At 41.2% G+C, this 13,974-nt stretch overlaps 1 protein-coding gene and 2 non-coding genes across 3 annotated transcripts; all 3 read left to right on the top strand.

Moving 5' to 3' along the window:
* Positions 1-4,345: 4,345 nt before the first annotated feature.
* Positions 4,346-4,417, top strand: trnam-cau. The gene has a single exon. It is a non-coding gene; the product is annotated as a tRNA-Met (tRNA).
* Positions 4,418-5,319: 902 nt separating this feature from the next.
* Positions 5,320-13,556, top strand: snx15 (sorting nexin 15). Its single transcript, XM_046064229.1, has 7 exons — positions 5,320-5,518; positions 6,265-6,421; positions 7,040-7,155; positions 7,374-7,656; positions 7,741-7,914; positions 9,133-9,330; positions 12,884-13,556. The coding sequence occupies exons 1-7, from the start codon at positions 5,420-5,422 to the stop codon at positions 13,021-13,023; spliced, it is 1,167 nt and encodes a 388-aa protein (XP_045920185.1). The 5' UTR covers positions 5,320-5,419; the 3' UTR covers positions 13,024-13,556.
* trnal-aag lies at positions 12,217-12,298 on the top strand. Its single transcript has one exon. It is a non-coding gene; the product is annotated as a tRNA-Leu (tRNA).
* Positions 13,557-13,974: the final 418 nt, after the last annotated feature.

The following is a 13,974-nucleotide window of genomic DNA, read 5'->3' as shown; positions in this document are numbered from 1 at the left end:
TTTCTTTCATTTTGAAGTCCATCTTGTATTTTTTCCTACTTCTTTGTTACATTCTATCCCCACCCCCACCCCAATATCTAGACTTACGTCTTTTTGTCCTTTATTCCACCTGTTCTTTCTGTCCCGCTCCACCACTTTTCTCTGATGTAACTGTACCTTTGCGTTTTTATGTGTGCTTGTTTTGTGCACCTGCATGTTTCTGTTCAGTCCATATCTTATTTCCCTGAAGGGGTTTATGGCTGAAGCACAGTAAAAGCCAGTATTAAAATATGTAGTTCGTAGGGTAATAACAAATCTCAAATTGTGGTCTGTGGACAATTGTCCCTACAGATAGTTGGTAGTTGGTAAAAGGATATTCTAATTTACTATTATTGGTTTAACTAGGAATAATGTTACTGAGAGACTGTATTTTTTCTCTAATGTCAGGCTTCACTCTTACCCCTGCTAACTTGCCACATGTAGTGCAAACAAATTCAGTATAAACACATTCACCACAACATCTTTCTATATGCAGACCTTTCTATATTTGGGTCTGGGATAGATTTGGGTCTTCTTTGTTTATATGTGTGGCTTCATGGGTGGCAGTTTGTCTATTTGTGGATCTGTGACATTATAACCCGTTATAACACAGATATTCAACCTCAATTATTGTGCCAGGTTTTGTAACATGTAGCAATAGTGACTGCCAGGGCTACCAAACTGGAAACTTCTGTGTCTCTCCTCTTAACAAACTCAAACACACACCATCTGTTTATGTTTTTATCTCGGGCCTGTTGATCATGTGTTTTTGGCAGAGTCAGGTTGTAACAGAGATGTTGACTGCAGTGTTGATCCACGAAGGATGGCGGACAGAAAGGGACACTCTCCGTCTCATGTTTCTCTGTTATTCATCGTCCCTTCCCTGTTTTTCCTAACCTTTCTGCTTTATAGACTGAAGGCAATGAACTGGACAATGTTTGAAGAGACATTGATGTAGGATAGTAGGAGATATGGAGGGGGGAAAACAAGGAAAAAGGAAAATACAGATGAGCAGCTAACTTAGGAAACAAGAGTAAGGAGGAGTGGCCCAGAAATGAGAAGCTCGAAGAAAGAGAGGAAAGGGCATAGGGAGAGAGGGAAGGGAGGGGGCAGGGAAGGGTAAACACGTTCTGGGGCTGTAGCAAAATGTGAAATGGAGCATGGGTATTAATGGAAACCACGCTGAACTACAGCAAGACTGTGTCTGTTCCCACATTTTGTCCGAGTCCTGTTGAGTCCTTACATCTCAAAACAACCAGAGCTTATATAGCGTTTGAAACTTCATGTGACAGTACACTAATCCACGTGTTTAGCGGGCCTACAATGGTGATGAGTTCACGGAGGACAACGTGTGCTTTGTTTATCTTTGGCAGTAGGGGAGGGGGCGGTATCACTAAATCCATCTGCAAGCCTGCACACCCATAGAAAGAAGGGGAGAGAAAAGAGAGAGAGAGAGAAGTCAGGATTGCAAAGTATAGTGTAACCTGTTGTTTTCTCGGAGGCAGGGAGGGGACAGGCAGGGATTACTGTATATTACATTGCACTGGTGTTTCTGGGACCGTAGCCTGTTGTCAAAACAGCTTCAGTGCTTTGAATTGATTTTGTCTGTTTCTTTGAAAACCTCTCCTTAAAGAACAGAAACTATCTCAATCAAATTGTTAAATGGTCTAGTAAGCTGACTGGTGTACACCAGACAGTTACAGCTGATAACTGGCTCGATTTAAAGTGATGACTCCTGCCCTCTGCACAGTGAATTTCAACGTCTTCCTTCTAGACGATAGTCCCAAAGTGCAGAACAAAGCAGTATATAAATAGCTTTGTTCCAGCAGCCATCACTCTGAAGAACAAGTTGCACAGATGAAAAAGAAGCAATGTTTACATTTTATTATGTTTGTCTAGTGTCTGCCGTCTATTGTCTATGTTGCTTTTAAAATGTGAGGATGACTTGTCTACTGCAAAACTCATCTACCAATGGGTACAAATAAAACAACCTGAACCTAAAACATATGGGTAATAAAGAACTACTGCTTTTTTTCTTTCTAAAATCCCTAAAAGTTTCATTATAGTGATGCTTCCATTTCCTTGTATTGTTCTTTAACAAAACTATAGTCTGCAGGGTTGGAGGGACACACACACCCGCAGACACAGGGCCTCACTATAAAATCCCTGTGTGATCCCTCTGAGAGAGTTTATTTTGCAAGACAGCTTTAGCTTGAAAAAAAAGAGGCAGAGCAAACCTGGACTAGTTTAGACCAGTTTGCCCGGGGTTTTGTGCTTTCATCTCATTGTTTCAGGCTCCCTGCAAAGATTAGACTGAAACAGGGAGATACGCTTTCAGTGTGTTGTGTGTGCCCTAAATATGGTGTAGAAATGTGAGGCAAAATAAAAGTCCATTAGATCGCTGTGCTGCGGAGAATCATTTAGAGAGAAAGTTGTGGGTGAGACATTTCATAAGTTCATGCAACACGCACACACATTCGATAATATTAAGTTTACATCATGGGGACTTTGTGATGTAATGTTGTTGCTGTATGGTCTGTTCCACTGATATCACTGGAATATTGTAGGTGTACATAAAACCACTGAGTATAGCCGTGGCATTCAAATTCACACTCACGCCATGCCTTGCTGATTGTACATTTTAATAACTTTTCAATTTCTAATCTCTCTCCTCTTCCATTTGTCTTTCTTTCCGTAATATATCCTCCCTGTTCTTTTTTTCTGTCTTTGTTCGTCCACTTTCTCTTGAGATGAGAATGTGTGGCCTAGTTTTTCTCTCACATACAAAGGGGAGACTGTTCCATGTGGAAAGCCTCCCTCTCTAACTCTTTACTGGCACGAACAGAGAGCTAATATGGACAAGGCAAACACGGATTAGTTCATCACATTCGCATATTCACCACAGAAATACATCAAAAAGATATAAAAGAATAAAAAAACAATGAGTATAGTATGTGGGTATGTGGTGGGCTGCAAACTGCAGAAATTAAGAGGAACTCAGAATCACCAGCAACACACCCTGCTGATACTACAGCCTACTTTCCCACAAGTTTCACCACAGTATTTGTCGTATATTAGGCGCAATGTAATGAATTCTGTCTGCTTTTTACATCTGCCATCACTGTGTAATATTTAGGAGGATCAATTGACAGAAATGCAATATAATATACATATCTATGTTTTCGGTGGTGTATAAAGACCTTACATAATAAACTGTAATGTTTTTAATAGCCTATCTTAGAATGAGGCATCTCTACTTATCGACACCGCGGGTCCCCTTACAGGGACGTCGCCATGTTGCGCAACCATGTTTCTACAGTAGCCCAAAAGGACAAAGGCTCTTCGGAGCCTGTTTCCTCACTACGTTGCATATGTATGAAGATGAAGAAGACGTAACCTTAGAAGTAGTAGTCATTTGGTTTATTAGAAATGAGAAAAGAAGAAAATTTGGACAAATGGAGGACCACAGGTATTATTTAGCACAAGAGCTGACAGAGCGTTTCGGCTACTGTAGCTTCTCCTGCTGGGTGCATTCATGTGTAATCACAACTGTTTTTCCTCCTTAAATCTTTATTGCAAGAAGAGACATAAAATGCATGAGACATACAGAAGTATACAGAACTTTGATTCGTGCATAATCAGGTGTTGCTTATTTTGCAAACATGTAATATGTTATATGGTTATAACAGTTAGTTTGCTTTCCATGTAGAGTGAACTAGATGTCTGTGTGTTGTTTATATGCTCTGATAATGCTAATCCAACACATCTTTGCGGTAGCATCCATGTTGGTTCCACATTCTGACTTAAGATCACATGAACATGTCGGAAGAACGACTTCACAACTCAGGAAATGGGACCATCCCAGGAGCACCTGAATGCACCGTGAGCCACTGGCTGCAATTTGCAACCTCCCCACTCAAATGTACACACTGAACCTTTAATCCATCTCTCTTTTTTAAGATTTTTTGTGGCTTCTTTGGGCCTTTATGTAGAAAGGACAATGGATAGTGTTTGGAAATGGGGGAGAGAGATAGGGGACGACACTCAGCATACGGCCTCAGGCTGGACTCGAACCCCGTCCTATACAGTAAGGACTCAGCCTTGTACATGGGGCGCGTGAAAGCATTTTTTCCCTCTCCTTTTCACTCTCTGAACCTTGTTTCCTCGTCTGGGCCCCTTTTTCTCTCCTGTCCCTACCACCTCCTCCTTCTGTCAACTGGACACAATGGTTACACGTTATGTAAAACTGCTCCTGTCTGTGAGGAGAATTTCAAACAGTTCACGTAAAAATTTCAATAGTGACTCGCAGTGAGCACGTCTATCGCAGAGCAGAGTGGCGCAGCGGAAGCGTGCTGGGCCCATAACCCAGAGGTCGATGGATCGAAACCATCCTCTGCTAGCTTCTTTTGCCCTTCATAGGCTTTCATTGTCAAAAGTATAACCACATTAAATATGTCTTTTAGCCTTACTATATAATCCACCATAAATCCGTTTGACTTCTAACGTTATTTGTCTCAAAGCTTGTCGGTTATTCATCACTAAAACGAAACCAGCCTAACACGTTATCTGAAATTAAATATTTGCCTCATTTGTGTCTGCTACACATTTTCCCTTCAATTTAACAGGCAATTAATTCCCTGAAAGGAAAACAGACACCAGTAACGATGAACACCGACCTTTGAGCCACAGCTTTATGAATGCACAGCTGGAGACTTCCACGGCATCACAGAAAAGTCTGGCATTGCTCTCTTTGTTGTATTGTCTCAAACAGGCTAAGGCAGAGATCTGCTTTTCTTAGTTTAGCATTTTTGACTAAGAGACACGTCTTAGTTTATCAGCAAGAAATATGGACCTGTAGTGCCCCCTGGTGTATTACAATGGTCTTTACATTGATTTTTTTTTACAGCTGACTTCCAATTGAATTAAACCATTGTTACGGGTTTTAGGTAAATTCAGGAGGTAATGCACTGTACTGACATAGACCTCTATTTCATGTAGCATTTTATAAGCTCTTGGATTCTATTTTTTTGACTCTCTTCTTTGACATCTCTTATTTGATTTTGTGATTGCATTGCCATTATGAGTATTGCAAGTAAGCTAATTAGATTCAAAAATAATGTTGAATATTATTACAGACAGCGAATAAAATATGAACACATATATTAGAACTGCTACAAAAAAGAATGAGATTAAGAATAAAGAGATGTGTATATGAAAAAAGGAGAAAATCAAATCATTTGACGATGAACTTGACGCACATTACGTAGTCACGCATTTGCACACGTCACCAGCCAGGAAGTGAGCGGAGAGGAGGGACGGAAGAATCACAACAGAGATACTACGGCTTTGACAGTTGTCTTTTGTGCCGCTGAAACACTTTTTGTTGATACCGAGAGCTGACATGTCACGAAAACCCAAAGATGAATATTACCGTTTTTTTACCGTTACCGACCCACGCACGCACGAGAAGGGACACACCGAGTACAAAGTGACAGCAAGGGTTGGTTCACACTTTTATCTCTCTTTTGCTACAGTGTCACCTATGGAAACATAATGTTGTTATTATGCTTAATAACTCTCTATTAAGCTAACTTACTCATGGTTTGCCTACATATTTTGTTATTACACATTGCTATTGTTATTTCTCTTAAGTACGTAAAATATTACTTGTTTTGTATGTTGTAGCCTTGTACTAATTGGTCAGTTACATCCATCAAAAGCAAGTGACTTTGTTTTGTTGTTCATTTATAACACAAAGTCAGTCAGTCATAAAAGGACAAAGGCCCTGCAACTAGCTCAGAGTCAGACAGATAGATAAATACACAATGGGCCTTTTATTCGAGGCAGTGGTGCACACTGAGCACTCCAGTGAAGCAGAGCAAACTTGTGATTCAGTTCATGAGCTCCAGCGCCCCACATGACCACACTAATACCCCGTGGACAGGCATGCAGACAAACTCAGAGGAGATGACATCTTCCCAGAGCTAAGCCTTCATCAGCCTCATGTATATTTACACATAAACATATTTACACAGAACAACTGAACTGACTCACGACTTGTTGCGCCTTACCTTTACTTTACCTACTTTTTATATACAGTCTATGGTCTTACTTCTTTATACTGTTCATCTATTTCAAAAAACAATATCACCCATAATTTCAACATAGCTGTCCTCTGATATGTGCAAAGGTGCCTAAAAAGCTGACACTTAATGTCAAACATAATCTGTGCTTTCTCCTCTGTAGTTTGTGTCCAAGCGTCATCCAGAAGATGTGAAGGAGGTGGTCGTGTGGAGGAGGTTCTCAGAGCTGAAGAAGCTCCATGGGGAGTTGGCCTACACACACAAGAACCTTTTCAGAAGACAGGAGGAGTTTCCACCTTTCCCCCGCGCACAAGTCTTTGGTATAATGGGCAAAGATTGCGATATACTTTAGATAAACCCAGTTCCAACATGATCCCCTGTTGCTACGATCACTGACTATCTGAGTTGGTTTTATGTTGCTGCAGCGGCAGCGGCTAGATAAATCACAGAAAAAGCTCATAATACACTACAGAAATGTTTACACTGTCAACTCAACTGTCATTTTTAGGATGTGGTTTTTAGCTTCTTTTGCTTTAGTTGAGTGTCTTTCAGTCATTTCTGGTAAGGATGCACTTTTTTTTTGTATTTTGTCATGATTCTTGTGACATTTCTCCCTGGCATGTTACATTATTTTTCTGTGGTTACAGATTTATAACTGCAAAGGGAACAACACAGTTGTGTCATATAGTCTACCAATGGATAGTCACCGTTTACAGTGAGTTTCAAGACAGCATATAGTTTCTGCCTTGTTGCATCGGTTGAATATACAAAGGCAAATCGCTTTGACAAAGAGTGACAGTGGTTCCAAAACCTCACTAATTCTGACTTGATGGGATCTTTGCTTAACAACACTGCAAACTACAACCTAAAAAAATGACATCATCATCATCATCCAAACAGTCATTATTATGTTGGTTATCTGTCTTTCTCTGTTTCAGGAAGGTTTGATGAGGCTGTGATAGAAGAGAGGAGGAAGGCCACAGAGGCCATGCTTCTATTTACCACCAGCATACCTGCTCTCTATAATAGCCCACAGCTCAAGGACTTCTTCAGAGTAAGACACACTCACACACACACACACATACAGGAAGTGAAAGAGAAATAGCCACGAACTTCTGCACACAGAAAAATATATGCCAGACCAAGTTATAATGTGACTGGAATTGTCACTTAGCCTCTATGCAGTGCTCTCCACCACACCTCCTTCCATCCTACCTTTCTGTTTCCCTACATCTACCACATTTTCCTCTCTTTCTCCCTACCCTCTTTCAGGGCGGTGAGGTCACAAGGCCTCTGGATCCCACGCCTGTTTCCTCTGCTGGGCCTCTGCCTCCCCCTCTCATCCCCCTCCCCAAGCGGAGAGCCTCAGACTGTGAACCTGCAGAGGAGGAGGAAGGGAGGGAGGCTCCCACCTTACCCCAAGACCTGGGCACCAACGTGGGCTTAGAAGTGGGAGAGCCAGAGGTGGCGGCTGAGGCTTACAGCGAGATGGGAGGGTCTCCGAGACAAGAAGAAGAACAAGAAGTACTTAGCGATACAGAGCTGGAGGAAAGAGGTATGACGGGTAAAATGCACACGGGTTTGTTCTTTTTTGTACGTAATCTTGTGTTTAACTTTTGGTCCCTGTTTCCACCTCCAGTTCCGTCTCCCGAACAGTCCCCAGCCAGAAACCACCAATCACAAGAGTCCCAGGAAGAATTTGACTCACTGTTTGACTCTGTGACAGAAGAGCAAGTCCCATCCCCAAAGGAGGAAGGTCCGCCTCCTCTGTCTGATAATGACTTGGCTGTCTTTGATCCCTGCTATAAAGAAGGTGAAAATAAATGTGAACGCACACATAGAAAACAATACCACTGCTCTTAGTCCACTCAAAACTCTGCCTTAAATGAATTCCTCCCTGGCTTTGTTAATTTTCTCAAAATGTTTGTGGCTTGTGCAGATTCTGTTTTTTTTAAAAGTTCTGATTTCTTTTTTAATTCCAAGCAATAATTTCTGATCAGGTTCCATTTTGGAAAAAAAAAACAGTTGTGTTGGAAGTTATAAAAACTTATTTCCTTTAACCACTCTACAGATTTCATGTTAAGAAACTATAGTTTTGGGGTGTCTGTCACTCAGGAGGTAGAGTGGGTTGCAGGCAATCTGCCTGTAAACAAATGTTGGAATTTCACTTACAATTCACTGTATCACATTTAAGTGCGTCTGAAGTTTATACACACACACACACACGCGCGCGCGGGTAAGTTGATAATGCCTTTAAACAGCTTGGAAAATTCCAGAAAATAACGTCTTGGCTTTAGATTTATTTTAAGGCCTACCTTTAAAGTCAGTGCCTCACTGCTTGTCATTATGGAAAAATGAAAAGCAGCAAAAGACCTCAGACAAAATAATCTGGAATGCCACAAGTCTGGTTCGAAACAATCTTACACAAGTCGACACAGCTAGCAAGCGTTAGCAGCTAGCGTTATCTAGGTTGTGGGTTAGCAGACTGAAGCTAACATCACAACAAAAGCACGTCTTGACAAACTAAGCTGAATGTCAGTGGGCGAGTCATATAACATTACCTGACACACAAAACATTGTGAGGAGATATTTGCTGAATTTGACAAAGAGATTAGAATCGCTTTCCCTCCAGTCTCTAAAGGGAGCGTGGGTTTGAATCCCACAGCTGGTTATATTCTTGATGAATTTATTATTTATTTAGCTATAAAAAGTTAGAAATCCTGAAGTGTAGATTATAATTTCCCAGAGCCCAAGATGCAGATTGCTTGTTTTGTCTGACCAACAGCCCAAAAACCAAAACATCATATTAGACAACCAGTCGAGGCAGCTGGAACCAGACAGGGTTTCCCATTTTATCCAGTGATTTGTTATAAATAGTGATAGTTTTATAAACCATAGTTTTTTAATTGTTACAAATGTGAAATCAAACATAATCTTACTATATACACAATTGGCTAACTGTGAACAACTGTAATTTTTCTAATTTCTCTACTAGTAAATCATTTTCTTCCTCTTTTTCTCTCTGTTTCAGATGGATCCGATCCCTCCAGTGACTACTCAGAATTGTTCTCAGTGCCACCAACCAGTCTGGACGGAGGCAACGCTGAATACTTGAACCAAGCTGCCACTGAGCTAACAGCTGCAATGGAGAGGGAGAAGGAGGGAGAATTCAGTTCTGCCATTCATGGATACCGGACGGCGGTGGATATACTGATAACTGGAGTACAGGGTGAGAAGATGTATAAAGGGGTTTTGGAAGATGGGTTGGTGTAACGGGGGGAGAAGCGAGGGGGACATGGTAAAACACCCAAAAAGTGTGTGGTCTCTTTAGGTTATTCACAATCTTGCATCTGAGTATGCATGGTATGGTATTTTACATGAAAGCACTCTTTCATGTACATTTCTGCATGAAGCTTGACCCAGCTTTGTTGCTATAGTGACAGACCATGCACTCAGCTGCAAAATCTGCTAATTGCGTGATCATGCTCCATGTGAAAACAAGCTAGTGCATCAGCACAAATTATACTGTGCAATTAACTATGTGTCGTTGACCGTATTTAATCTGCGCTACATATGCTGACGTGCTACTCACACGCTACCTCACTGATGAATGCGTTGTACACAGCTGATACACGCATTAACTCAAGCGGGCAAATGGACACTGCACAGCAGAGCATGCGTGGGATGTCAGCATGTGCCCTCGATGTAAAGTCAACACTGCTATTTTGTTTTAGTATTGGCTGTCCTGCTGTAGCAAAGGTAAAGCGTGTGGCTCTGCCATTTAATAATTTACATGATTCATATCTATTTTGGCAGAGTTAAGTTGACCCACCCTCCTCAAAGAGATGTCTGATAGTTGTTTAAATTTTTTTATTTATTTAAAAGGGACATCTTTTCAGCAATGTAAATATGCCAGAATTAGCCCAAAGGCTATTTTACATCTGTAGTCCCCCGTCAGGTCATCACAGTACAAGTTAACACAGATAAACATTGAAATTGGATACAATACAACACAATTTAAGAGACGCCACAATTTTCAACAACATATTATAAAAGACACCACAGTTAGCAGACAGGGATTATGTAATTTAAGGTGCTGTTTTATGCAGTTAGTTGTTTTTTAAAAATCTTTTATTTGAAAGCACGTCAAATGTAAAAAGGAGCGGTGCTCCACACACAAACAACAGATAAACACCCACACACTGTACTTGCTAAAATGACCCCATTAATAAAAAAGCACACAAGTCCTGTTCATTGTGAGGTAGCGTGGCTGAGAGGTCTAAGGCGTTGGATTAAGGCTCCAGTCTCTTCGGAGGTGTGGGTTCACCACTGCCAAGTGTGCTTTCAGAGGACGTGTGTCTTGGGTAAAAGTATTAATTCCCACCGCTGCCAGGGAAGCTTTTCACTCTCTGAAAGACAGAAAGTAAAGAATTATATACTGCTGAAAAAAATCAAATAAGGGAACACTTACTCATCACAGTGTAACATCAAGTCAATTAAACCATCTGTCCAGTTAGGAAGCATAATCTGTTGTGAAACTGGAGAGGTAACAGCAAGATAACCCCCAAATAGGGAATGGTTCTGCAGGCGGTGGCCACAGACAGTTGCTCTCTCCTAATCCTTTCTGACTTATTATTCTCTAGTTTTGTGTGTGTTTCGCTGGTGTCCTTGTCACTACTGGGAGCATGAGGCGGTACCTGCAGCCCATACAGGTTACACAGGTAGTCCAGCTCCCCCAGGATGGCACATCTATACGTGCTGTCGCAAGAAGGTTTGCTGTGTCTCCCAGCACAGTCTGAAGAGCATGATGGAGATACCAGGAGATGGGTCGTTAAGCTGGATATGGCTGTAGAAGGGCATCAACCCAGCAGCAGGACCGTTATCTGCTCCTTTACACGAGGAGAAGCATTGCCAGAGCCCAACAACATGACCTCCAGTGGGCTACTGGTGTGCATGTTTCTGACCAAACTGTCAGAAACAGACTCCATGAGGGTGACATGAGGGCCAGACGTCCTCTACACATGCGTAGTGGAAGTATAACCGGTCGGGAGAAACGCTTTTTAAACCTTATTTTGAGCCAAAGTCTTCAAACCTTTTCGATTTTTTAATTAGATTTTATTGACTGGGTCCAGTCATGTAGTTTTTATGTCCCGGTGACCAGTAAAACTGCAGTTCTGTCTCTCCCCATTCGTTCAGATAGGAGCCTGGTCTTGTTAGTCCGAAATAGCTCCCCGGAGGTGTTGCCAAGATGGCTGCCAAGTGGCATGACTTGCCTATAAGGACTCTGTTGGCATTCACAGAGAACACCAGAATTGGCAGGTCCACCATTAGCACCCCGTTCTCTTATCAGATGAGAGCAGGTTCACACTGAGCACATGTGACAGGTGTCAAAGAGTCTGGGGGCGCCGTGGCGAACTTAAAGCACCTACAATCATCAGAAGGTGCCAAATGAATTGCTTCAGCATGTTAGTCCATTCATGCAATTCTGAAAAGTCTAAATTCTATAAAGTCCAGACAGGATCAAAGTTTTCAGCTGTAATTCAATAAAATCGTAGATAAGAGTTATTGTTCAGTATTTAGTCTAGACAAATATGTTAATGATGTTACATTCATTCAGAGTCAGCTTTATTGCCAGGTATGTGTATACATATGAGGAATTTGACAATGTGCATTGCTCACGATGTGCTTACTTATACAATAACACAATAATACAGTAATAAAATCAAACACAGGCTACATTATAGAGAACACACATATATATATACACACTATAAACAAAACAGACAGATGGAGACAATAGTGCAATGAGCAGAGTACAAAGGATGCAGGAGAAAATTATTATTACCATTATTGCTATTATTATGTACATGTTGGAGGTGGATGTGATATACAGGTGCACATACAAGCATACATGTACACATGCATGCATTAATCAACCAAAGAATGAACCCTGTGTCTTCTGGTGTGCTGTCTACTAACTAACACAGGTATGTGTGTCTTCTGCTACTATGCTAACATGTGACAACCCTCTAACGGGTTATCTATGGTCCCTCTGTGCCTTCCCAGTGTCTGTGGGGTTTTTCACCTTGTCGAGATCTATTCTGGAAAGTTATGAGGTAGCGTGGCCGAGCGGTCTAAGGCGCTGGATTAAGGCTCCAGTCTCTACGGAGGCGTGGGTTCAAATCCTACTGCTGCCAAGGGATTTTTACAGCAAGTGTGCTTTCAGAGGACGTGTGTCTTGTGTAAAAGGATTAATTGTGGATTTATGTTAAAGCATGTTGTTTGATCTTTTCATTTTCCAATTTCTGATTAGTGTTTCACTCCTGAAAATACTTTCAGTTGTGCAGTCTACATCCAGAAGTGCTGAGGAAACTGAGCGTTCTTTAGATTCTTGAAGACATTTCGCCTCTCATTGAAAATACTTTCATACTTTCAAATGCAGTTCTTCTCAGTCTAAGGCACTGGACTAAAGCCCAAGTGTCTTTGGGGTTTGAGGTTAGAGGTTACCATAGTGACATTTAATTGCTTACACTGTGTGGCCGAGCAGTCTAAGGCGCTCCAGTCTCTTTGGAGGTGTGGGTTCAAATCCCACTGCTGCCCCAGAGTATTTTTTCCTGAACACTTCAAATGATAGAAAAAAGATTATATTGCAAACCTTCTTACGACGGCACGTATAGATTCCACAGCAGCACTACAAGAGGCCCAAATGCCATTACTGGACAATATTAATGAATATAGCTTTCTATGTCTTTGTCTTTCTGTCTGTGTGTCTGTCTGTCCAGGTGATCCAGATCCAATTCGCAGGGAGTCTGTGGTGAGAAGGACAGCCCAGTATCTAAAGCACACGGAGATGTTGGTTGAAAGGCACTCCTCGCCCACACACACTCACACTCCTACACACACACATCCACAGGACCCTTAGATGCACACACACACACACACACACACCGATTGCATACACTTTTAACACACATGAAGACAGATCTAAGGCAAACAAGCTCAGGGTTGTGACATACATACGCACACATACATGTCACACACTTAAAGACACTATGTTGGTACGCATACATAAAGTGAGATCACAGACTGGATTGGACAAGACCATTCAGAAATGCAAGCTCTTTCAGGTGCAAAACTACAACCCCAGCACACACACACACACACACACACACACACACACACACACACACACACATAGACACACACTTGTGAAGTACACTGCACAGTCCCTTTAGCTACCTTTGTTTTGTGAAAAAATCTGTGATTTACTAAATCAAGAGAATCTGGAAACTAAAAGTGACCTGCAAACCTAAAGGATAAATAATCCCTTCTCTTTCTTAAATATTTCTTTCCTTTTAAAATGTTTTCTTGTTAAATACAGTAATGAATATGTATATCAGCAATTTGCATTTTGCACAAACTGTGTATTTGTTAATAAATATGATTTTAATCAAAGTCAATAAAATATCTGTTTTCTTGGCTAAAAGCTTCGCAGGGGACAGGTAGTTTGCTGCAACAGTGTTCAGTAAGACTGTAACTGAAACTGCTGGGTTACATAACCAGATGGTCAACATAACAAGGTCACAAGGCCAGGATATTTTAGTAGGTCTAACCTCATTCATCAAAGTCAGAATCACTTACTCAACATCTACAAGGAATGCACAGGATTTGTTTTGATGACAAATGGTAACACCACTTATAGCGCAGGAGTCGCTGGTGCTAGAAAAGCTAGAAACTTCCAATTTCAGGCTGTTTGGCTGTAAAAACAACAGATTTGAAACTACACCTCTTCAGCATGCAAGTTTTATGTACATATATATGTATACACTAATGTAGTATTTTTTATCCTTTCATCATTTCAGAGGACTTTGTC

This window comes from Micropterus dolomieu, linkage group LG12 (assembly GCF_021292245.1).
Source record: "Micropterus dolomieu isolate WLL.071019.BEF.003 ecotype Adirondacks linkage group LG12, ASM2129224v1, whole genome shotgun sequence".
NCBI lineage: Eukaryota > Metazoa > Chordata > Actinopteri > Centrarchiformes > Centrarchidae > Micropterus > Micropterus dolomieu.
The sequence above is the reverse complement of the archived record's forward strand: the minus strand, read 5'-3'. Positions and strand labels throughout refer to the sequence as shown.